The sequence below is a fragment of the Balaenoptera borealis genome (genome assembly GCF_965194805.1).
Source record: "Balaenoptera borealis genome assembly, chromosome: 14".
In the NCBI taxonomy this organism is placed as follows: domain Eukaryota; kingdom Metazoa; phylum Chordata; class Mammalia; order Artiodactyla; family Balaenopteridae; genus Balaenoptera; species Balaenoptera borealis.
The window spans coordinates 91,906,060-91,931,820 of NC_138875.1; the positions used below are offsets into that span (position 1 = coordinate 91,906,060).

Genomic DNA, 25,761 nt, shown 5'->3' on the forward strand with positions numbered 1-25,761 from the left:
AGGCTGCACTCTGAAGGGTGGCACCCTGTCCTGACAGAATATTGCTTCTGAGCTGGGGCTTCAGCTGTGCTTTCACTAGGCTGTTCTAAAGCTCTCTTGCACAAGCAGCTATGGGTGCACCCAGTGGGTCCTTTTGTGCTGGGCATAGTCTTGCACACCCTTTGGCTGCAAAGTGGGACCTCTGGTCTGATGCAGTGTATGTGGGATCCCATACCGGCTGATCAGACATTTCATAAGCCTCTGGATAGTGGTGCTGGCTGAGGCCCTGTGGTCAGGAAAGAAAACGCATACCTGGAATATGTGTCTCTCCTGTGAGAAACACACCGGACTTTTGAGGGCCACCATAGTCAAGTGCCAGTTGGTCTCCCCAAGGAATGGTGCTGTACTGGGGCTCAGTCTTGGTCTCTTATTTTAGACATTCCGTAGTGGCCAAATCAGCCATGGTGAGAGAGGCTCTGTGCTGTTGGATGGTGTGGACATTCTTGGCAATTAGAGTAACGCTTGCATTGGATCCCTGGCCTTTGGTTAAGGGCCACCATGGTGGGGAAGGCCAGATGGATGGCTCTGAAACTTACTCCCCAGATAAGATAGTAAATAAAAACAATACTGGGACTTCCCTGGTGGCGCAGTAGTTAAGAATCCGCCTGCCGATGCAGGGGATACGGGTTCGAGCCCTGGTCCAGGAAGATCCCACATGCCGTGGAGCAACTAAGCCCGTGCGCCACAACTACTGAGCCTGCGCTCTAGAGCCTGCAAGCCACAGCTACTGAGCTTGTGCTCTAGAGCCCGCAATCCACAAGTACTGAGCACGCGTGCCACAACTACTGAAGCCCATGCGCCTAGAGCCCGTGCTCCACAACAAGAGAAGCCACCACAATGAGAAGCCCGCGCACCGCAACGAAGAGTAGCCCCCGCTCACAGCAACTAGAGAAAGCCCGCGTGCAGCAGCGAAGACCCAACTCAGCCAAAATAAGTAAATAAGTAAATAAAAATAAAATAAATTTATTAAAAAAAAACACTACTGCCTTCCAGGTAGGGGCTGAGAGGGAGGGTGGCAGAGATTAGTGCTGTTCTTAAAGACCTGAAGGGTGCCTGGGGGGTGTCCCTATCATGTCCCTGTTTGATTCGGTACATAGCCCGGGTAGAAGCCCGATGTATCCTAGAGAATGACTATAGGCTAAACACTAGGCTAGACTATAGCCAAGTAGTGGTCCAACTTGCACACATGGCCTTGTTTCTATAGCAGATTTACGTGCCCTTGGGTACATAGCATGCAGCCTTTGATTTGACAAGAGCACCCTTTTTATCCTGCTCAGGAAAAAGAATCAGAAAATGTTTGCATTACCGTGGAGCAGACAGCATTACACATTCACAGTTTTATCCCAGGGCTGTCATAGTCTGAAGAGATCCAGACTATCTGGACGTGCATAGCATCAGCGTGCTCCACTGAGGCAGTGAAATCACTCCGGTCAAGCAGGATGCACATGAGGTGGCCAGCAGCCTGGGGACCTGATGCACTACACGCATCCCAGAGGCTGGGCGACACCCTGTGAAGGGTTAGCAACTTACCACAAAGGTAGCATAGGACTCACATTGCTGCACACTACTTTATAGATTATTCAGGAAGTTTGGGGAGGCTGGTTTTCTAGTCATTTACACATTTATTGACATCAAGTTATAGGTATTTTCTTACTAATTTTGGAATTTTCTCTGTATCTGTAGTTATGTTGATTTTTCTTTTTGAAAAATTCCTCTTTTTTTTTTTTTTGGCTGCGTTGGGTCTTCGTTGCTGCACGCAGGCTTTTTCTAGTAGCGGTGAGCAGGGGTTACTCTTCATTGCGGTGCGTGAGCTTCTCACTGCGGTGGCTTCTCGTATTGCGGAGCACGAGCTCTAGGCGTGTGGGCTTCAGTAGTTGTGGCATGCGGGCTCAGTAGTTGTGGCTCACGGACTCTAGAGCACAGGCTCAGTAGTTGTGGCACACGGGCTTAGTTGCTCTGAGGCATGTGGGATCTTCCTGGACCAGGGATCAAATCTGTGTCCCCTGCACTGGCAGACAGATTCTCAACCACTGAGCCACCAGTGAAGTCCTGAATTTTTCATTAATAATATTAGTGAATTCCCTTTTATTCTTGTTCCATCTTGGCAGAAGTTTATTTATTAGCTTTTACAGTGAACAAGATTTTGATTTTGTTGATATGTCAGTACCTTTGTTTCTGTTCAGTTAACTAGCTGAAAGCTGAACATGGCAGAGGCCAATCCTAAGGCACCAGAAATTCCTTGGCATAAGTATTTAAAGAAATATGATTGTTGATCTAGATTTATCATGAGTAATTCACTCACCAATTCCTCCAATTTTGACCCCCAAGAGGGACCAGAAGACACTTCTTTTACCCGGGCACTGAGACACTACGGGGAGATGGGAGTCTCAGCATCCTATAACAATGTGCTTGTTTTCCAAACTGCCCCCCATACCAGCCTTAACCACGGATCTGCTTGCTTTTACGTTATGCCAGGTCTAGAATTTTTGATAAATTGAATCTTATAAAAGAAAATGTGCTTATTGGCTAAGGGTGAAGAGGGAAGATGCTGCCACTGAAGTGAGACCCCTGCTATCAGAGGGGAGTGTAGGATTCTGGGAGGGAGCAGTCCTGGTAGCAGAATTTAGTTTTGAGAGGCCAGGTGGGCATGGTTACTGTGTTACCAAACGTAAGTCCAGGTACCCAACAGCACAGTGAGACCAAACAATAACAAAATGTCAGAGTTTGGAGCAGAGGAAGGTTTATTGCAGGGCCAAGCAAGGAGACGGGTGGCTCATGCCTTAAAAACCCTGAACTTCTGGAAAGCTTTCCCCAAAGCCCTTTTATGGGAAAGGTGAGGGAGGGGCCTGGGTAGCTGTTGCAAACTTCTTGGTGTCAGATCCTTTGTTCTTGAGGTCAGGTCACCGTCAGGTCATGATGTTCCTGTAAACCTCTAACAAAACAGTTGCTACTCTCTGTTCTGTTTCCAAGCCTCCTGGCGACTTTTAACACTTAACAAATCCCATAAGCAAAGCAACATCATTACCCCTCGTTTACTTGTTCAAAGGCCCAAGGCTTGACTTTCGCCCCCAAGGTCTAGGTCCTGCCTATGAGCAGAGGGTCCCTGCACGGGCTGGTCACCCTGCCTCGGAGTGCTCGTCCTGCACCCGGTCTGGGTCCTCCCGCCAGTACCCAGGCTCAGCTGAAGAGGCAGATCTCAGCTGGTGGCACCCTCAGGGCCAGGTCCCCAGACCCTGCCCAGCCATCATCACTGAGGGAGCCAGGCTCCCAGGACCCAGCCGGCCCTCAGCTCACCCACCAGCCCCAAGGCTGGAGGACCCGGAGGGCCCTGGGGAGAAGGCTGCCATCCACCTCTCACTGCACTCTCTGACCCAGGACCCCTGCGAGTCTGACTGTTGACCCAGTGGGACCTCTAACCGCCAGGCTAACGGTCCCGAGCTAAGGGTCTCTCCGTTACGGTCATTCGCTAATGGCTGCTCACCTGCCCCGCCCCTCTTATAACTGCAGTGGGTTCAGGCCATGATGGTAATCAGAATTGCTGGACCTATAGAGACCTTTGGAAGTGGTTAACTGCTCATGGGATCTTAAGGTCCAAAATAAAGGGACAGCTTATGAAGGTCTTACCTTTGTAATAAAAAATATAGAAGCTGGATATCCTTGAGGATAGACCCTGTCATTGGGTCACAAGTACATACTGTAAAACTTAGGAACCGTCTACAGGCCATTTTACTGACTGTTTCTGGGTAAGCAGATAAATGTTAACACCGGTGGACTTACCCATGATCACCATCCCATTATTACACTATCTTTGCTTAAAATGGGTCGTTGGATCTGCACAAGATGAGTCACCCTGTCCCGTTTTCTTTCTCTGCCTCTTCTCGGCATCAGTGTGAAACACAAAACCCCACATGCTTGATGTCCACGAGCAAAGTGCCAAGCTCAACCACATGGCCTTTCCCTCATATTTCCTTGTCCCTGCTGTCCCAGTTTTGTTCCTGTCCGGATTCTAACAACCAGCCAAGTCAGTTACTTCTGCCAAGAAATTGGTCCATATCCGTGTTCCCAGGCACCCCTCCTCCCACATGAAGCAGGGTTCCAAGCGTCCTGCCCACAGCTTTGACCACTGGGAAGGTTTCCCTTAAAACTGTCCTTTAGGGTCTTCACAGAATGGGGGCTGCACATCATTGGTCCCTTCCAGATGGTGCTGATGCATCTGTGAGCCAGGCCTGAGTTGTCTCCTCCTCGGCCAGTGGTCGTAGGGAGCCCCCCACGAGGGACATAGGGGTCTGGACTCCCCATTCAAACATTTTACTTTTGGACTTTCCAGGGCGCGGTCCCAAATAAATCATTTCCACAACACGATGAATTGCAGCAGCAGTCAGCGAACCCGATAATCCACCTGAGGATGGCCGTCACTGGTCAATGACTGCACAGCGGTGAGGCTTGGTCTCTTAGAGCGTGTGGCACACCGGAATCTGTTTCTCCAATGCAGAGTCGTTCTCTGCCACAGAAGTCATGGCCTTGCTACTGAATCCGAGGGCTTTGTAGCTCTATTGGAGACTGAAGTAGGCTCCCCACAGCATCCCATCTGCCTTGGGTCCTAACACAGCAAGAGCTGAGGCATCATGTGGCTTCATCCGGAGGATGAAGCCCTGGGCCTTGCTGCCAAGCTCTTGCTCTGGGCTCCGCTCAAAACTGGAAGCATTCCAAGATACCCACAAATTATTCACAGTAGAATTTCCAAGTGTGTCCCAAACTGCCTTCCAGATTCAAAGTGTTGTACATCTTTGTGGTGTGGGGTGTGAGTTTTAGTACCTCATCCCTTACTTTAGAGGGCTGTCCCAGCATTGCTGGTTCACTAAACTTCTAAAAACGTCATTGATATCAGGCTCCTAAGTCTTTGGGGGGGGTTTACCTCACACCTTTTGGGGCATGTGTGCATTATCAGGGCATCTTGGGTACTTGCTACCTCTTATAAAACACAATAGATCTGTCCTCCACAGGGCCCAGGCTCTGATCAATTGCTGCTTTCTACGGGGTTAGACCTGCTATTTTAAAGATTGTCCCTTTAACAAATTTTAGTCTATCTATCTTCATTCTTTCTTCAGAACCACATTTTAAAAATAAATTTTACTGATAAAATGTACCTATTTTAATGTAGAGTTCAAGTTCCATGCTTTTTTTTTTTTTTTTGGCTGCACCACACGGCATGCGGGATCTTAGTTCCCCGACCAGGGATCAAACCCGGGCCCCTTGCAGTGGGAGTGTGGAGTTCTAACCACTTGACCACCAGGGAAGTCCCGAGTTCCATGCATTTTGATAAATATCTGTGCCTGTATAACCACCATTCCCACCAAGATGTAGAACATTTCCATCACTCAAAACGTTCCCTTTTGCCTCTTCCCAGTCAGATCTCACTCCCACCGCTGACCCCAACCATTGATCTCTCATCTAACGCTGTAGATTATTTCTATCTTTTCTAGAATTTCATATGAATGGAACTATACAATAAGTAATCCTTTGTGCCAGCCTGATGTTTTTGAAATTTGTGCATGGTGCTGTGTGTATCGGTAGTCTGCTTTGTAATTGCTGAGTAGTCCACTGTATGGTTATGCCAGTTTGTCCATCCATTCACCTATTGATGGACATTCGGATTGTCTCATGTTTTTAGAAGAAACAATTAAGCTGAGATACCACACGACACTCATCAGAATGACCAGACATAAAAGACTCCAGGACAAAGTGTTGGCAATGATGTGAGGAACCAGAACGCTCATACATCGCTGGTGGGAATGTAAAACAATGTACAACCACTTTGGAAAACAGTTTGGCAGTTTCTTAAAAAGTTTAATGTGTACTGACCACAGGATTCAGCAGTACATGCCCAAGGAAAATGAAAACATACGTCCATAAAAACTTGTACACCGTGCTCATAAGGTTTGGTTTGTCTCTTGCTTCTGATCCCTGCTGCTGAAACTGTGGTCATAGAACAGGAAAAAGTTAGTCAATAAAAGGAGAAACCTGAGGGGGATGTATTTATATTCTTATTCTTAAAAAATATGTTCAGAAGTTAGCTTCATGTGACAGAGTCTGGGAGCCCGTTTGAACAGAAGACTTCTGGTTTGTCCCTATGTGATCTCTGGGCCACTGAAGAAATTTGATTTAAAAATTAAGAGCAGGATGTTTTATTCAATACATGTTTTTGGGACCTACAACCAAACATTTTGGACAAAAGAATAACACTGCATCCCTATATCACACTAAAAAATAGAAATTCCAAAAGGGATAATTTTATAATTGCAATATAAGAAACAATAAAAGCATCATATACAATTATATGAATACTTACAATATCATGGATGAAGAAGATTCTTCTAACATATATTGAGATCAACTATAAAGCATAGATTTCACCTCATAAATTTAATGTTATAGACTATAAAATTGTCTTCTGTTACTTGTCTGTAGTTTTATTTTTAACATTTAAATCTTTTATCTATTTGACTAATTTATGATAAATTGATACAATGCAAGTGTGCATATTTACAAAAAGATACTTACTGAATATATTCAGTTATGCAAAAAATATTTTATGAGCCTATACATACCATGTGCTACCTATCATGTACCACAGTTCTAGGCAATGAGGTAAAGGTCCAAATAATACAGAAAAGGTTTCTGATCTCAGGAGCTTATATTCTAATGAGGGGAGATAGACAATAATCATTAAAAATTTTTTTAAAGAAGAAGATATCTAGTAAAAATAAATACTATGATAAAAACAAAACAGGGCAGTATGATGTAGAATAAGTTGAGTGTGAGAGAAGCTGCAATTGGGTGGGTTCTGAAAGGACTTTGTGAGAAGATAATTTGAGTGCAGACCCTACAGAGTGCTGTAGGCAGAGGAAAGAGTAATCGGTGAGAATTTTTAGTATGTTTGTGAAAGAGAAGGAAAAACAGCAAAAAAAAATATAGTATAATCACATCTAAATAGGTGTGTGTACTGTTTTTGTACATAAACATACGTTGGGACTTTTAACATTTTTTGTTCCCTGTTTCTCATACCTCTTTTCCATTTTCTTGCTTTTCTGTGGGTTACTTGAACATTTTTTAGAATTCTATTTTTTTTTAAAATTAATTATTTATTTATTTTTGGCTGAGTTGGGTCTTGGTTGCTGCGTGCGGGCTTTCTCCAGTTGCAGCGGGGGGGGGGGCACTCCTCATTGCGGTGTGCAGGCTTCTCACTGCGGTGGCCTCTCCCGCTGCGGAGCGTGGGCTCCAGGCGTGTGGGCTTCAGCAGTTGTGGCTCACAGGCTCCAGAGCGCAGGCTCAGCAGTTGTGGCACACGGGCCTAGCCGCCCCGCAGCATGTGGGATCCTCCCGGACCAGGGCTTGAACCCGTATCCCCTGCATTGGCAGGCAGACTTCCAACCACTGTGCCACCAGGGAAGCCCAAATTCTATTTTTAATCGTTGAAAGTATTTTTGAGTGTGTCTCTTTATGTATTTTTTTGTGTGTGTGTGTGTGTGTGGTTTCACTAGGTATTACAATATATACACCCTACTTAACACAGTCTACGGGTATTGACATTTTACCATTTTGACTGACGTGCAGAAACCTTACCTCCATTTAAGTCCCTTTACCCTCCCCATGCATTAATATAACTGTCTTAAGTTCCACATCAGATGGTATTATAATTTTTTGTTTCAACCGTCAAATGTGATTTTGAAAACTCATGAGGACAGTCCATTATGTTTACCCTTATTTCCACTGTTGTTTTTTCTTTTGTTACCAGTTCCTTTATAATTGTAGAACCTCTTTAGCCAGTCTTTTACAGTTAGGCCTTTTGGTGACAAATTCCTAGCTTTCCTTCATCTGAAAGTCTTCATCATCTGGAGGTCTTTATTTTCCCTTCATTTCTGAAGAGCATTTTTGCTAGATAGAGAATTAGGGGTTTACAGTTTTGTTTTTTTTTCAGCACTTGAAAAATGTTGTGCCATCTCTTTCTGGCCACCATGGTTTCAGATGAGAAATCCACCGTCATTCAATTGTCCCCTCATAGGGAATGCATTGTTTCTGTCTTCAGATTGAATAGTCACAACTGAATTTCTAGTGAATTTGCATAGGGAATTAGGCAAGATGATTCTAAAATTTATCCAGAGGCAAACTCATAACACTATCCTAGAAAAATTAAAAAAGAGAAAAAGCGGGTACATGCCCTCCCAGAAAGCTATAGTAATTAAAACCATATTATATGTACAGGAATAGAAGAACAGATCAGTGGGACAAAACAGAGGAAAGAGACGCAGATATAAGGGGATTTAGTATTAGAAGAGTATAGGGTATATTTTAAAATTTGGTATGTGGTTACCCTTTCTAAATGAGAGAAATTCAAAAGTCAGAAGGGAAAAGACTGATAGATTTGACTGCATAAAAATTTCAAAGTACAGCATGTACACACACACACACACACACACACAACCCCAAAGGGAAAATACAAGTAATGACTTTTGAGAATATGCTGTATCTGAAACATACATATGAAAGTTATAAAATCCCATCACACTAAGAACTCCTACAAATCAATAATAAAAACACAGGGATCCTAATGGAAAAATAGGTAAAGGACATGAACAGGTATTTCACACAAGATAAATAAGACCTAGTCAATAAACACAGTTGTTTAGTCTCACAAAAAGTACATTAAAGCAAGATATTTTCACTCACCATGTGACAATATTAAATTTTGATGCTGTCCATTTGTCGTTCAGTGAGCCCTCACTCTGTGGCAAGCAATGTGCTAGTTATGGGCATATCTCATAGTGCTTATAGGCTAGTGAGGAAAATAATTACTAACAAATAATCACAAATACACATAAATAATTACAAATACAATTGCAAATTATTGTAAATGATAAAGAGAATAAGTATAGGATTCAAGGAGAGTTTACAATCAAAGGAACCTTATTTGGAGATCACACTGGGATCAGAGAACACGTCTCTGAGTAAGAGTTGCTTGAGCTGAAGTATGAAGGAAAAACTGAAATGTACTAATTATGTTATTGTATGAAGGGATAGATAACCTTTTCAGGGGTAGAGAAAATAAACATGCTCAAAGGTCCTGCAATGTATGGTATATAGGGAAAGAAGGTTAGCACAGTCAGAGAGGAGGGTAATACCATAAGAAGAGCTTGAAAAGACAGGGGTAAGATCATGCAGAGTATTGAGGACCATGTTAAGGACTTTTGCCTTTACTTCAGAGCAATCAAAAGCCATCAAATTATATTAAGCAGAGGAATATATTTGGAATTGCTTTTATAAACATGAGGCTGACTTCTGTATAAAGAAAAGATTTGGAGGAAATTGACGTGAAGTTACAGCAAGATTGCAGGTGAGAAATAATAGTTTGGACAAGATTAGTAGTTAAGATTAAACACGGACACGCCGATCTCAACATGTCCCAAACGAATCCATTTCTTCTATCCTAAATTTGTCTTTTCCTGTATTTTATCGTCTTAGTGAAATATGATGATTAATCAAAATATCTGGGCAAGTTGTATAAGTGGAAGTTGAAGTCATGAGAGTGGATAACAGTGGTAGAAGCGTTTTTAAAGAATGTACTTCTGGAAGCATTTCACCCAAGCAAGAAACCTAGTTCCTCCATCTATCCAGTTCATTACCAGGTCCTTTACAGTCTTCTTTTAAATTGTTTCCTGAATCAGTCTTCCTTAGCCCCAGCTCCCGGGCCACAGGATACAGAAGCACTGCCTTCAGTGGCCTTCCTGGCTCAAGTCCTTCTTCCTGTTGGTTCACTCTTACCACTCTGCACCACACTGCACATGAGACGTCACAGCCTCTTTAAAACTCTTCATTGTCTTGTCACTTCACAGCATGCACGTTCCTTCACAAGGATGCTTACTTTTTCAGTCTCTTCTCTTTTCAAGCCACCTCTCCTTTGACCTCTTTTCACCAGGCCAGTGAATTTCTTTCTTCCTTTTTTCTCTTCCAGTTTTTATAGTGGACTGTAACCAAGCAGGACCCCATGGGGCCTTCCCAGGACAGACTCTCCCCCAACCTCGTTCTCCACCTGCCTCTTATTTGTAGAAAAACTTTAGCCTCCTAGGTCTTCCCCAAGTTCCAAAGCACAAATTTAATCAGAGAAGTGAGAAAATGCAGAAAGAAAGGAAAATAGTCAAACACGACAAAATAATAATAGTTTAGCCATTAAACAAAGTCAAGGACCTTTAGTTCCTCCTCAAGGGCTGTAGATACTATTCTGAGCCGTGTCCTTTGAGCTGTTTTGCAGCTCTGAAACCCCTACCAGGTGGAAGAAGTAAACTAGGCTGCCCGCAAGCACGTAGACCCCAGACCAGCTGGAACCAGAAGGTTGATGATGCCGACTCCCGATTACCTCACCACCAACCAATCAGAAGGTCCACGAGCTGATCACACACCACACAACCCCCCTCCCTCACCCTGTCTTTAAAAACCTTTCCCTGAAAGCCTTCGGGGAGTTCAGGCCTTTTAAGCACTAGTTCCCTGGACTCCTTCTTGGCGCCTGCAATAAACGCTGCGCTTTCCTTCATCACAACCCAGTGTCAGTAGATCGGCTTTACTGCGGGCAGGTGAGTGGACCCAAGTTCTGTTTGATAACACACCATTTTCCTTTGTTGTCTCTAATCTTTTTTTCATAAACTCATAAACTGTTGGCTCCACTTAGAACAATGTTTCCTGATTCAGCGGGCCCACTCTCTCTCCTAACCCTCCCATTTCAATACAAAACTTGCACCCGGCCTCCCATCCCCTGGGCTTGGAGCTCTGTAGGTGCTGAGTCCCGAGACCTCCCCACGTGCTCGGGACCGAGCCACCAGCGCAGGGAGAAAGAAGCCCCCAGGAATCGCGGGCTCCCACGGCAGGGCTGCAGGGGGAGCCCGACTGCCTCCTCTGCTCACGCAGACAGGTCGCCAGTCCAGGCTCAGCGTGCGGGCGGTCGCCGTCCAGGCTGCCATGGCTGGGCCGCCCCGCGGGGCTCCAGGCTCTGGGAGTAGTGACCCCGCGGGGCTGCGGGTCCTACTACTGCCGTGGTCAGGGCTGGAGGTCCTGAATGGAACGGCTGGGGCCGCAGTCGGTTCTGGGAGTTGTAGTCCGAGCGTGTAAGGCTAGGCCGCAGGCTGAGGCCGCGGTGGACCCTGGGAAGTGTAGTTGTCTGAGACCCCCGTTCTCCCTGTCACGGGAGCGGGGCGTCCTGGGAGTTGTAGGGGGGTGGGGCGGGCACTCTGTCCGCGACGCGCCGAGGCCGCGGTGGGTCCTGGGAAGGAGAGCTGTCTGAGGCCCGGGGCCTGGTCGCGGTCGGTCTCTGAGGCTCCGGAAGGCGCAGTTTGCGGGACGCTGGCCCGGGGTCCCCGTCGCAGAGCCGAGAGCCTTGCTTGCGCGGGCCGAGGTAGGGGAAGGGCCCGCCCTGCCCGAGCCTGTCCCCGCCGGGGGCCGGGGGCGGTGGCCCTGCCCCGAGCTCGGGAAACCTTGGTTGCCCGGCCAGCAGCGCGGAGGAGACGCCCCAGCTGCGGCCCTGTTAAAGGCGGGGGCGCGGGGCGCGCCCAGGCTCGGAGCCCCCGCCGCGGCGGGGAGGGAGCTGTCGCGGGCGTCCCTGACCCTCGTGACGAGGGCGGTGGATGCGGAGCCTGGGCGCCGGCCCGCGCGTCAGCTCGTCGCTCTCCCCGCCAGCTCCGCCTTCCACGCTCGGTTCTCCGCGGGCCCTGCCGTGAGCCATGTCTCAGGTGAGCTGGTGTTTCCTTTCTTCTTCAGCGCGGCTGTGTTTTCCGGACGTGGGACACAGGTTTTTCTTCCCCTGCCGCCTTTCTGGCGCCTAAGAGGACGTGGGAGGGCTGGCGGGGCCGGGCGCGGGGCGGGCGCTGACCGGGCGGCCAGGTCTTAGAGCAGGCTGTCCTGCGCCTCCTTTCCCCGGAATTGGAACGAGGAGGGCTTCACTCTGCCCCTCGCCCCTGCTGCCGTTCATTCGCTGACTCCTGCTTCCGTTGAGCGTCTGCTTCCACGCCTTCATCAGTGGTCTCAGTGCGTGATCCTGGATCAGCTCTGTTGGCATCACCTGGTAACCTGCTGAACTTGGGTATTCGCGAGCCCCACCCCAGCCTTGTGAACTCGAACCTGTGCGTGTGCGGGTTGGCAGTCTGCATGTGAACAGTCCCTCCACGTGATTCTCCTGCACGGCGCTTCCTAGGTCCTGGGGATCAGCGGGGAGCAAAACAAAATCTCCGAACTCACCGAGCTCATTTTTCAGGCAAGACGTGAAGTTTCTCTAGCAAGGAACACTGATTATTGTTGTTTTGGTGGAGGGTAAATGCGTGGCTGGCAGTTGTGCTTCACAGAGGTCGGGGATAAGAAGGCCCGCCCTTCCAAATTAGTCCGTCTGGTTTTAGTGTCACTTCTCTGTCCTACTTTCTGTCGTACTTGTCTCCAAAGCCAGAGGCTCTCCAGCTTTTGCTGGAAGTCCAGTTTCCTTCCGTTCTGTAGAGCCCGCTGTTTACATTAGGAAACAGCTTCCTTTATTAGTCAGTAATCTATAACAGATTATAGGCACTTAAAAATTTTTTTTAAACTAAAATATAACTCTGTCATACCTCTGGGGCTGTTACTAGTTTGGGACTTTTAAAAATCCCTCTTCATGCCTAACAGCTATGTGGGTCACTCAAGTGCTGCAAAACCAGGCTGAAAAGCAGGGGCTTATTACTCCTCCTAACCCTGAGGGAAGAAGCTGCAGGTTCCATCCTGGGAGGCCCTTGTACTGTAGCCTTCATCGTCTTGTTCGGCGACATTGCTAAGTATCACAGCTATTTCTTCAGAAACGGGGTTAGCTGTGGTAAACTTGAGTGTGTGCCCCTTAATCGGGAGCTGCTGCTCTCTGCTACAGCCAGTTGTGCCTACGAAGAAATTCTTGCCAGATCATATTAAAATAGGCTGGTATTAAGGAAAATACACTTTCCCTATTAGACATAAAGGGATTGTCTTCATTATTCATAAAGCGTGGTGAGATCTTAAGAATTTTTACAACCAAAGCCAGAAATCCATGTTGTTCACATGTATAGTCCTTTATCGTTCACAAAATTGTAAATTATCTCAGGACAAAGCATGTATTTTTTTTTGTCTTTTCTCCAATTATATAATAAAACAAAACAGCTAGTCTCTTACTTATACTCTTAATAATTACTCAGAATCCTGAAAACTGTCATTGCGCTACTTGTATACAATGTCCACCCTCCACAGTGGGACTCATTTCACTCCTTGATCAGGGCCTTTGGGAGCATGGGTGCTGGTTGTGCAGATGTCTGTGTGTCATTTCAGGGGTCAGTGACATTCAGAGATGTGGCCGTAGACTTCTCCCGGGAGGAGTGGGAATGGCTCCAGCCTGCTCAAAGAGATTTGTACAGACATGTAATGTTGGAGAACTATGGCCACCTGGTCTCACTGGGTAGGTATTTCTTCTCATCTCCCCTCAGTCAGAATTTGACCTTTAGGATGGCTGTTGCGAATCTTGATTACCTGGCTGAACATTCCCAAGGGAGGTAAGTTGTTTTTTTTTTTTAATAAGCTTTTCTTTTTTTTGGCTGCACTGCATGGCATGGGAACTTCCCTGACCAGGGGATCGAACCTGAGCCCCCTGCAGTGGAAGTGCAGAGTCTTAACCACTGGACAGCCAGGGAAGTCCTTTATTAGTTTTTAAGAGGGGGATTAGAACTTCACTTAATCTTTAGAAATCTTTCATACTTACATCTGGCATTTCTAATAACGGCCCCTCTTTCGTAAGGATTCAGGGACTAATTGTGAATTTATTTCATTTCCGCAAGCAGGTCTTAACATTTCTAAGCCAGATGTGGTTTCCTTACTGGAGCAAGGGAAAGAGCCCTGGCTGGGGAAAGATGCGAGCAGAGGTCTGTTTTCAGGTGAGTGAGTTAGAAGCTGGTGGGGAAGTTTTTAAAAATAACAACCCACCCAGTCAATGAGAAAGCAGTACTTTGTTATATGCTGGATGGAAAGTTTTCCTTTAAAGGTACCAGAGATACAGGGACTGTGAAGTCTTGCCCACAGCAAGGGGACCACTCACACCCACTTACCTGTCTGCCTTCAGTTCTCATCCTTTACTCACTTTCTCACAGATAGCTGTGTCCCTTCTTTTCATTATTAGCTCTGTCTGGGCTCTGAATTTTATTTCTCTTTGGTTTCTCTTCCCTTTCTTTTTAAAAATTGACATATATGTTTCCATTGTCTAAGTTAAAAGGTATATATATTTTTCATTATACTGTTGTTCTAACCCTCTTGAAAGAGTGATTCATTACACTTTGGTTAATTGATGGGCTTATTCCTTCAGTCATATGTTATTCTAACAATTTTTTAAAAAGGTTTATTTATTTATTTATTTATTTTTGGCTGTGTCGGGTCTTAGTTTCGGCACGCGGGATCTTCGTTGAGGCATGTGAGATCTTTCATTGCAGCGCGTGGGATCTTCATTGTGGTGCGTGGGTTCCAGAGCGCGTGGGCTCCGTAGTTTGCGGCAGGTGGGCTCTAGTTGAGGCGCGTGAGCTCAGTAGCTGTGGCGCGCAGGCTTAGTTGCCCCGCGGCATGTGGGATCTTGGTTCCCTGACCAGGGATCGAACCTCACGTCCCCTGCATTGTAAGGCGGATTCTTTACCACTGGATCACCAGGGAAGTCCCTATTTTAATGACATTTATCGAAGTTTTAATCTTGTTAAGACTTTCTCTTAGGTGGTATGCCTCAGAGAGTAGAAGGCATGGCATAGTGAGATAAATTGGGTCTGTAAATAACTTTGTTAGAGGTCCTCAAGTTGGCAGTTCAACGATGAGAAGAAAGGAATTTCCGGTTGGTGTTATAGACCTGGGTAATGTGGATAGGGATAGTAGTAACAGAAATATAAAAGACAGGAAGAGGGTCAGTTTTAAAGAAAACGTGGTGAATTAGTTTGAGATATGCATGGTGTGAGTAGAGGATGGTATTTCCAAGTGAAGAGGTGCAACAAACTATTGGAATATATCTTAGAAAAAAATTCAAGATAGGGATGTAGATGTGGGAATCTTATATTAAGAAAGAAAAACAGAAGCAATGAGGTTGATTGAGAAGGGCTCTGAAAGCCTTCTTCACCTTAGGTTGAAATAAAATTGCTGGTGAAGCTCTTTAAAAATAAATATGGCCATGCACCGCCCTTGAAGATTCTGACATAGAAGATCTTTGGAGCCTAAATTATATGTGTTTATGACAATTTCCATAAGTTCTATAGTTGATTCTGAAGCAAACCTCTAATGGAAGTATACTGGACTTTAGGGAGTGGTCCTCTTGAGATAACAGGGTGATACTTATGTTTATGGAGAAGCAGCTAATGGAAGGACTAGTGAGGGAACAGAGGATGCCTTGAAAACCAAGCTCTGGCTGTGAGAGCGAGACCTTCAGGAGGAAGGACGTGGAAAGAGCCCTGTGTGAGCTGAAGTCACGAGGTGGGACAAGTGCCCAGAGACTTCCTCGTGAAAGGATGAGTTGAAGAAAAATGTTCTTTTCTAAATGTTTTGAAAGTAATAAAACCCATAAAACTATGTACAAGGGAAGTGCGGTAAAGGGGAAACATGGAAAAATTGCCTCTAATTCCACTACTTTAATATAGCTCTTAGAATTTTTGTGTGTTTCTTCCAGTACCTTTTTTGAAAAGGGAAATAGCTCACAGACAATGCATAAAACATAAACGTGCAGCTTAAATGATTATAAGACACCCATGTAACCACCACTCAGGTCAGTAAACAGAGCACTGCCAGGTCCCTAAGAGCTCTTTGGGTGCTCGTCCCAGTCACCCCCCACCCCCACCTCGCCCCCTGCAAAGGTAATCTTCTTTAATGGTAGTAACTTCCTTGGTTTTCTTTAGAGCTTTATCAACTGTTGGTGTCTCTAATCACTAGTTTAGGTTTGTACGCTTGTGAACTTTATATAGAGGGGATCATAATGTATATATTATATTGTAACTTGCTTCTCTCAAAATTATTTTTAATATTTATGCATTTTGCATACTCGTCTAGTAGTTTGTATCCATTCTGTTATTGATGGCTTCTTGGGTTGTTTGCGGTTTAGGGCTATTGCAAGCAATGTTGCTCTTGTCCTTGGGTCCTGGTACCTCCTGGCACAGGGTTCCTGTGGTTTATATCTAGGACTGGAATTGCTGAGTCAGAGGATAATGTATCTCTTTCACAAATTAGATGATGCCAAAATGTTTTCCAAAGTGCTTTTACTGACTTACACTCCCACAGACACAGTAAGTGGGTTCCTCTTGCTCCCCATGTTTACCAGATGCCCTGTACTGCCAGGCATCATACTCTTCACCCATCAGGAGAGTGTGCAGTGGTAGCTTATTCTGGTTTAAACGTGCATTTCTCCAATTACTAATGAGGTTGACCACCTTTTCATATGTTTATTGAGTATTTAGATACCCTCATTTATGAAGTGCTTCTTGAAGGTTTTTGCTCATTTATCTATTGGATTCTCTGTCTTTTTCTTGTTTTGCAGGAGTTGTATATTTTGGATACAAATCATTGTACTTATATTCACTACAAATGTCTCCTCTTACATGTGGCTTACTTTTCCCCTTTAAAACCTCTTTTAATGAACAGAGATTCTTAATTCTAGTATAGTCAGATTTGTCAGTCTTTTCCTTTATGATTAGTATTCCTTTTTTGCGGCTGCGCTGTGCGGCATGCAGTATCTTGGTTCCCTGATCAGGGATCAAACCCTTGCCCGCTCCAGTGGAAGTGCGGAGTCTTAACCACTGGACTGCCAGGGAAGTCCCAGTATTTTTTTTTTTTTTTGAAAAGAAATCTTTCCCTACCATGAGGTCATGATGACATTTTCCTAGATTTTCTCTTTAAAAAGTCACTTTGCATTCACATTTAGATCCATGGTCCACTTTGGATTTATTTTTGTATGTCATGTGACTTAGTGGTCAATTTTGGTCTCTTCTGCATGGACATCCAGTTCTCAAGGCACCATTTATTGACATGTCTGTCCTTTCCTTCACTGGTTTGTCATAAGTTAAGTGTCAGTTTTTGCATATGTTTCTGGGTTCTCTATTTTTTGTTTTTCTATTTTTCTATCTTTGCATAAATCTATACAGTCTTAGTTATGGGTTTAATAATGGATAACAGGGCTTCCCTGGTGGCGCAGTGGTTGAGAATCTGCCTGCCAATGCAGGGGACACGGGTTCGAGCCCTGGTCTGGGAAGATCCCACATGCCGCGGAGCAAATGGGCCCGTGAGCCACAATTACTGAGCCTGCGCGTCTGGAGCCTGTGCTCCGCAACAAGAGGGGCCACGATAGTGAGAGGCCTGCGCACCGCGATGAAGAGTGGCCCCCGCTTGCCACAACTAGAGAAAGTCCTCGCACAGAAACGAAGACCCAACACAGCCATAAATAAATAAATAAATAAAATTAAAAAAAATAAAATAAAATAAAATGCGCTTTATAAAAAAAAAAAAAAAATAATGGATAACATTTTACTGTATTTGCCTCACCTCATCCCTTTTTTTGCTGAATAATGTAATTTACAGATATCTTGATATTTCACTACACAGTACTTCACTATCACGTATAAAGTATAGGGATATTTTCTACATCATTGAAATATTTTCACATCAAAATAATAGTTTCACTTAATTTCATTTTAATGCACTGTCCATGTATAAATACTCCATAAATGTGTTTTATAATTGGATTGTCTTTTCCCTGTGGGATGATGAAATTCCTGTTTCTCTGTATGTCCTATAGCTTTGACTTGTAACTTTTTTTTTTTTTTTAAATATTAAGACTTTGGGTCTTATTTAAATCCTGTTGAGGTGTTAACTTTATTTAAGCAGGCTGTCGATATGCGTAAGTTGAAGCCACAGTTCTAACCTGTCTTCTATGCATGTGGTTCCAATGACAGTCCAGTTTTCAAAGCCTTCACAGGTCTCTTATTTGTCCCCATATGCACCTCCTAGTGGTGTTAGGCACTGGGTTCCCCTTAGGCAGCGGGCTCCCCTTTGTTTCAGTTCTCACAGCTTTAGGTGTGCTATTCAGGGTCAGATCCATGCATGCACAGCTCAGGGAGGAGCCCAGAATTTCATACACAACTTTATGGGATCACCTTCTTGTGCTCCCTTTTTCACCATCTCCCCTTTCCTTTTTGGCTCCCTGGACCCCCTCTTTCAGGTCTTCTGGATAGAAAGGCAGGCCTGTAGGTTCCCCTCTGCACTTCCTGCAAGTTTGTCTGCCTCTGCAGCCATGCAGCGAGGGGATGGAGAGAAAAAGAAAAAAAGGGGGGTATTACCCCTCTGCTCTTGGGACCATAGATCTTTTTGCTGAGGGAGGAAGGTTACCCTGTCTTAGAGGTTTAATTGCCTGTATGGCCACAGCTGCTGCAACATGCTTTGGGTTTGGGCAGAAGAGAATGGGAAATGAACAAACAATATGATTTCTCTGACCAGTATGGACTCCCCTTTCCCATTCCTAAGACCAGAAATAGAGGCTTCTCATGGAGCTCTTTCTCCTCACACCAGCTGCCCAGTTCTTGCTTTCAGGCTGCATTTGAGTTTAGGCCTGGAGAGACTGGAGTGGGGGAAAAAACCCAAGAAACTCACCACCAGTTCAGTGTTACTTTGTGTTCTGGCTTCCTTCCGCAAGCAGCTTGCTACTGTTTACTTTTTTTTTAAATAGATTTTAAAAATTTATTTATTTATTTATGGCTGCATTGGGTCTTCACTGCTGCGCACAGGCTTTCTCTAGTTGTGGTGAGCGGGGGCTACTCTTCGATGTGGTGCGCGGGCTTCTCATTGCAGTGGCTTTTCTTGTTACAGAGCACGGGCTCTAGGCACGCAGGCTCAGTAGTTGTGGCACACGGGCCCTAGAGTGCGCTGGCTTCAGTAGTTGCAGTGCGCGGGCTCAGTAGTTGTGGCTCATGGGCTTAGTTGCTCCACAGCATGTGGGATCTTCCCGGACCAGGGCTCGAACCCGTGTCCCCTGCATTGGCAGGTGGATTCTTAACCACTGCGCCACCAGGGAAGTTCCCCGTTTACTTTTTAGAGTTCTCAGCTAGCTGCTTTATGCATTCTGTTCATGGTTTTCACTTGTATTCAGTGGGAGAGCCAGGTTGGAGTGTACTTACTCCACCTTTACAGGACTGGAGCCATTCATATTTTATAACTGAAACAAAACCCAAAGTTACAGCATGTATAAAGATCATACTAATAAAATGAGAGTATGAGGTTCAGTCTAGATTGAGCAAAAGTATAAAGTGTAAGGAGGAAAATGGTGGGAATTAAGGATGGTTAGGGAAAGCACTGGTCAGATCATGCAGGTGTTTTATAGGTCATATTAATGAACTTAGAGTTCATCTGTAGGCTAATCAGGAGTCATCCAAAGATTTCAGGCAGGCAGGCGAGCATTTTAGTAAGGTCATTCTAGCTGCAGTTTGGAAAACAGATTTATTGGAAGCGAGGCTAGGAAACAGCACAGCCATTTAAGAGTTGTTGCCATAACGTAGGCTAGATGTAATCATCACCTTAACCATGGAGGTGTCCAGGGAATGGAAGAAGGTATACAGACGGTAACAAAGTAAGCAAGTGGACTCAGAAAGACCTGGTGATGACTAGATAAAAGACATTAAAGAAGATTGAGGAATTATGGTTGACACCACTCTTTTTGCTGGTATTATTATCTCAAAAAAAAAAAAAAGGAAGGATGAGCAAGTTTGAAGGGGAGGGAAAGATTATATCAATTTGTGACTTACTGAGTTTTGGGTCTCTGGGATAGTCGAGTATATAGATTCAGTAAGCAATTGAGTATCATATTCTGGTGCTTAAGAGAGATATCACAGTGCTTCTCAAAGTTTAGTCCTTTGGATCGTTTAAAAATACATATTCCCAGGCCCCACTCCAGAAATTCTAAGTCATTAGGTTTGGGGTGGAACTCAAGAATTTACATTTTAACAAGCTCCCAGGTGATGCTGATGCTGAGCTAAAGTAGGAGTTAGGAGTTATCTGCACAGCTTCTTAAGATTTTGAAATTTTTTTGGTAAAATCCCTGTACATCTGTTGTTGAATTTATTCTTAAGCAACTTTCTTTAGTTTATTTTCTAAGAAGTTATATTGCTTTTCTATAGGAATGCTAGTGAATTTGTATATTTATATCTCTCAGTCTTTACTGTAGCAATGAAAATACTCTAAACCTTCCCTGCAAATACTGTAATGATTTTTTTAAATTAATAAACTTTATTTTCTTTCAAGCAGTTTTGGGTTCACAGCAAAATTGAGTGGAAAGTACAGAGAGTTCCTATATATCCCCCTGCCCACCTCCACCCCTGCCCAGTCTTCCCCACTGTCAACATCCCACACCACAGTGGTACATTTTTCACAATTGATGAACCTACCTTGACACATCATTATCACCCAAAGTCCAGAGTTGACCTTAAGTTTCATTCTTAGTGTCATACATTCTATGGGTTTTGACAAATGTGCAATGACATGTATCCATATGTTAGTATGATACAGGATAGTTTTACTGCCCTAAAAATTCTCTGTGCTCTGCCTATTCATCCCCCTCTCCCCACTAACCCCTGGTAACCACTGATCTTTTTACTGTTTCCATAGTTTTTCCTTTTCCAGAATGTCATATAGTTGAATTCATAGGGTATTTACCTTTTTCACATTGGCTTCTTTCACCTCATATTATGCATTTGAGGCTCATTCCTTTATATCTTTTCATGGCTTGATAACTCATTTTTTTTTTAGTGCTGAGTAATAGCCCATGGTCTGGATGTACCACAGTTTACTTTTCCATTCTCCTACTGAAGGACATCTTGTTGCTTCTAAGTTTTGGCAGTTATGAATAAAGCTGCTATAAACTTCCATGTTCAGGTTTTTGTGTGGATGTAAGTTTTAATTCACTTGGGTAAATATCAAGGAATGTGATTGTTGAATTGTATGGTAAGAGGATGTTCAGTTTTATAAGAAACTGACACACTGTTTTCCAAAGTGGCTGCACCATTCTGCGTCCCCACCAGCAATGATGAGAGCTCCTGCTGCTCTACATCCTCACCAGCGTGTGTTGTTGTCAGTGAATTGGATTTTGGCCATTTTGATAGGTGTGAAGTGGTGTCTCACTTTAATTTACAGTTCCCTAATGACATGATGTTGAAGGTCTTTTCATATTCTTATTTGGATCTGTATATCTTCTTTGGTGAGGTGTCTGTTCATGTCTTTTGCCTGTTTTTAAATTGAATTGTTCATTTTCTTATTGTTGAGTTTTAAGAGTTCTTTGTATATTTTGGGTAATAACTCTTGTCAGATGTGTCTTTTGCAAATATTTTCTCTCAGTCTTCTTATCCTGTCTTCTCATTCTCTTGACATTGGCTTTTTTAAAAATAATTAATTAATTTTATTTATTTTTGGCTGTGTTGGGTCTTTGTTGCTGCGTGCGGGCTTTCTCTAGTTGTGGCAAGCAGGGGCTACTCTTCGTTGCGGTGTGTGGGCCTCTCGCCGCGGCGGCCTCTCCTGTTGTGGAGCATGGGCTCCAGGCACTCAGGCTTCAGTAGTTGTGGCACACGGGCTTAGTTGCTCCACGGCATGTGGGATCTTCCCTGACCAGGGCTTGAACCCGTGTGCCCTGCATTGGCAGGTGGATTGTCAACTACTGTGCCACCAGGGAAGCCCTTGACATTGGCTTTTGCAGAGCAGAGGTTTTTAATTTTAATGAAGTCCAGCTTATCAATTATTTCTTTCATGGATTGTGCCTTTGGTGTTATACCCAAAAAGTCATCACTCCCTAACATCATCTAGGTTCTCTCCTTTGTTATCTTCTAGGAGTTTTATAGTTTTTTGTTTTACATTTTTGTCTGTGATCCATTTTGAGTTAATTTTTGTTAAGAGTGTAAATCTGTATCTAGATTCACTTTTATGCATGTGGATGTCTAGTTGTTCCAGTACCATTTGTTGAGAAGACTGTATTTGCTCCCTGGTGTTGTCCTTGCTCCTTTGTCAAAGATGAGTTGACTATAATTATGCAGGTCTGTTCTGAGCTCTGTACTCTGTTCCATTGATCTGCTTGTCTAGTCTTTCACCAGTGCTGCACTGTCTTGATTACTGTAGTGCTACAGAAGTCTTGAAGTCAAGTGTCAGTCCTCTGACTGTTCTTCTCCTTCAGTGTTGTGTTAGGTATTCTAGGTCATTTTCTGTTTTGTATAAACTTTAGAATCGGTTTGTTGAGATCTGTGAAATAACTTGCTGGGATTTTGATTGTGATTTTGTTGAATCTATATACCAAGTTGGAAATAATTTTAAACTTCCAGAAAAGTTGTATGAATAGTGCAAAAATACCCATATGCCCTTTACTCACATTCACCCATGGCTAATATTTTGCCCTGTTTGTTTTGTCATTTGGTATATGATTTTTTTTCCTGAAACATTTGGGAATAAATTGTATACATCATAGCCTTTAACTCCACATATTTCCTAAGAATAAAGATATGTGAGAATATATGTTTTTTAAACCTTTGTATTATTATAAAACTCTGTTCTCCCAAAATGATAAAATCCGTTACTGAAATTTAGCCTGGAGAAAATCCTGTGTTTATCTGTCAAAAGCATCTGATGGAAAGACACTGTTATCCCTAAATTGAGCTTCACATGTCCGTTTAGAAGGTAGAGGTAGAGTGAGGATGCTGGAAGATATTCAGAGAAACCTTTTTATTCATTCATTCAGAATAAGTTACTGTAAGATGTTCCAAAGGCACTAAGTGAACACAATCTCATTTCTTTGTGGGACCTGAGGGACGCTTGTAGTCTATTAGCAGCACTATGAAATTGTCATTTTCAAGTCATTCTGGCAGCAAATAAAGTTTAAATGGAGGTGAGGAAGATTAACCACCTATCCTTTACAATTACTTATCTTTCTGATAGTTCTGTTTTTCCCTCACCTTCAGTTACTTAATTTTAATCTTCTCCTTATTCACCTACAGCTCTCCTCTGTTTGATGTCTTCTGAATTTCTGGATCTACTGCTCAGATTTCAGAGTCATATATGATAACTGTAAAAGCAATGCAATGCTAAGATTTTTGTTTTCAATGTAATTCTCATTAAAAAATGGAGGAGTGGCTTTTATTTTACTCAACACAGAAAGTAAGAAACATTTGCTTTGTTTTTTCAGCTTCAGAGTCAAATGGTGAGATCAAAGAGTTTTCTCCAAAAAATGTTATATACGAAGATGATTCATCCCAGTATTTGATAATGGAAAGATTTCTAAGCCAAGGCCTTGAGTATTCCAGTTTTAAAGAAGGCTGGAAATGTGAGGGTGATACTGAGATGCTGCAGGGAAATCAGGGATATATCAGGCAAGTGACAGTTTCCCATCAAGAAGCCCTGTCTCAACATATGAATGTTAGTACTGTGGAGAGACCCTATGGATGCCATGAATGTGGAAAAACTTTCAGTCGGCGCTTTTCCCTTGTGTTACATCAGAGAACTCATACTGGAGAGAAACCATATGTATGTAAGGAATGTGGGAAAACGTTTAGCCAGATCTCAAACCTCGTAAAACATCAGATGATACATACGGGAAAGAAACCCCATGAGTGTAAAGACTGTAATAAAACATTCAGTTACCTTTCATTCCTCATTGAACATCAGAGAACGCATACTGGGGAGAAACCCTATGAATGTACCGAATGTGGAAAGGCCTTTAGCCGTGCCTCAAACCTCACTCGACATCAGAGAATTCACATAGGAAAGAAACAGTATGTATGTAGGAGATGTGGGAAGGCCTTTAGCAGTGGCTCTGAACTCATTCGCCATCAGATTACACATACTGGAGAGAAACCTTATGAATGCGTTGAGTGTGGGAAGGCATTTCGCCGTTCTTCACACCTTACCCGGCATCAGAGTGTCCATACCTCCAAAACCCCCTATGAATGTAACGAATGCAGTAAAGCCTTCCGTTGCCACTCATTCCTTATTAAACATCAGAGAATTCATGCTGGAGAAAAGCTCTATGAATGTGATGAATGTGGTAAAGTTTTCACATGGCACGCATCCCTTGCACAACATATGAAAATTCATACTGGAGAAAAGCCCTATGCATGTACTGAATGTGACAAAACCTTTAGTCGGAGCTTTTCCCTCATTCTACATCAGATAACTCATACTGGGGAGAAGCCCTATGTATGTAAGGTATGCAATAAATCCTTCAGCTGGAGCTCAAACCTTGCTAAACATCAGAGAACACACACTCTAGAGAACCCCTATGAATATGAAAATTCATTTAACTACCACTCATTCCTTGCTGAACACCAGGGAATTCACACTGTAGAGAAAACCTAAGAATGTATGGATTTAAAAAAAAAAAAAAGCAGCTAATGCCTTACTTTGACTTCAGAGAACTCTTGGAAAGAAGCCTTATGTGAATGTGTTGATTGTGATGAAATGTGGTCTCTGCTCTATTCAGTATTCTGGAGAAAAACCCAAGGAATGTATAGGAAAGCCATTAACACCTGCTCATTCTTTTTGTAATACCAGAAGATGAAATCAAACAATACTGAGAAGACTCTTCACCTGGTAGGATTCCCTTAATCTACATTTGTAAATTCCTGCCAGGAAAGGATACATGTCCAATAAATGTGAGAAAACTTTTAGAGATTAGGTCTCATTCTGCATCTGTCAGCTCAGGACAGGACAGAATGCATGGGTAAGGGTGTACTTTTTCCTGGGCACCAGAAAATTCATAATGAAGGAAAGTCATACAAACAGTGATTTGGGAATGCCTTCATGTACCATGCAATATTTATTAAATTTTTAAATACTCTTCTGAGGAGAAAAAGCAACCCTATAAATGAACTTAACATAGGGTGACTTTCTGCAGTATTTCAAACCTACAGAATTATCCTGGGGAAGAACTACCATTGTAATGAGCGTGGCAAAGTCATAAGAGTTCTGAGAAGTTATACTGGAGAGAATCGGTGTGGATTTTTTACAGGGGGATGTTTGTTTGGGTTTTGTTTTTTGTTGTTTTGAAGCAAATTCAGAAAAGCTACGAATAAATCTTTTGATTCATAGTAAATGAATGTAGTACTGGCTGAATTTTTTTCCTACAGCATGTGTGATTCTGAATATGCAGCTATCACAATATTGACAACAATGAGCATGCTTTTGTAAAAACATACAGACATTATTATAGAAACATCTTTAGATATATTATGGTTTTAATTTTGAGACAGAGTTTGGACTTAAGGTTATGCTAACTCATGTTTACCCTTGAATCTGACTAGATGTCTTAGTCTGAAATAAATGTAAATAAGGTACATCACAGGAAAATGTCAAGGTTGTTTTCCTCTTTTGTTCCATTTTCAGTAAGAACATTTCTTTTGTAAGCACATATTTGTCCAAATAAATCAGATTGTTTTCATCTCCATGTACACCTGCCCATCCTTTATTTTCCGATTGTAAAGGTTATCTTTAAAGCGTCTGATTGCCTCCTTTCAGGAACTTCCCTTGCGTTTAGTACATGAAATATGTAATTTAGAACTTGAATGAGTGCCTCATTTAAGCTTATTTTTTCATGCATATATAATTGTTCTTTCACAAAGTGAGAGGCTGGCATATTTCTTTTCCATTCAATGTAACAACAAAACACACAGC

General features: G+C 43.3%; 1 protein-coding gene across 17 annotated transcripts in view; it reads left to right on the forward strand.

The window, feature by feature from the left end:
* The first annotated feature begins 11,346 nt into the window (after positions 1–11,346).
* The window catches only part of ZNF140 (zinc finger protein 140), a 59,678-nt gene continuing 45,263 nt past the window's right edge, over positions 11,347–25,761 (forward strand). For 2 of the 17 annotated variants that reach the window (XM_082355124.1, XM_082355116.1), the window contains exons 1-4: positions 11,706–11,813; positions 11,972–12,334; positions 13,396–13,522; positions 13,899–13,994. In XM_082355124.1, the coding sequence (XP_082211250.1) occupies positions 13,502–13,522; positions 13,899–13,994 (117 nt within the window). In that variant the 5' untranslated portion in view covers positions 11,706–11,813; positions 11,972–12,334; positions 13,396–13,501. Of the gene's footprint in view, positions 11,480–11,674; positions 11,814–11,971; positions 12,335–13,395; positions 13,617–13,664; positions 13,749–13,898; positions 13,995–23,278; positions 25,184–25,761 lie in introns of those variants that run through there. The other 15 variants (XM_082355117.1, XM_082355131.1, XM_082355123.1 and 12 more) reach the window with 14 other exon arrangements.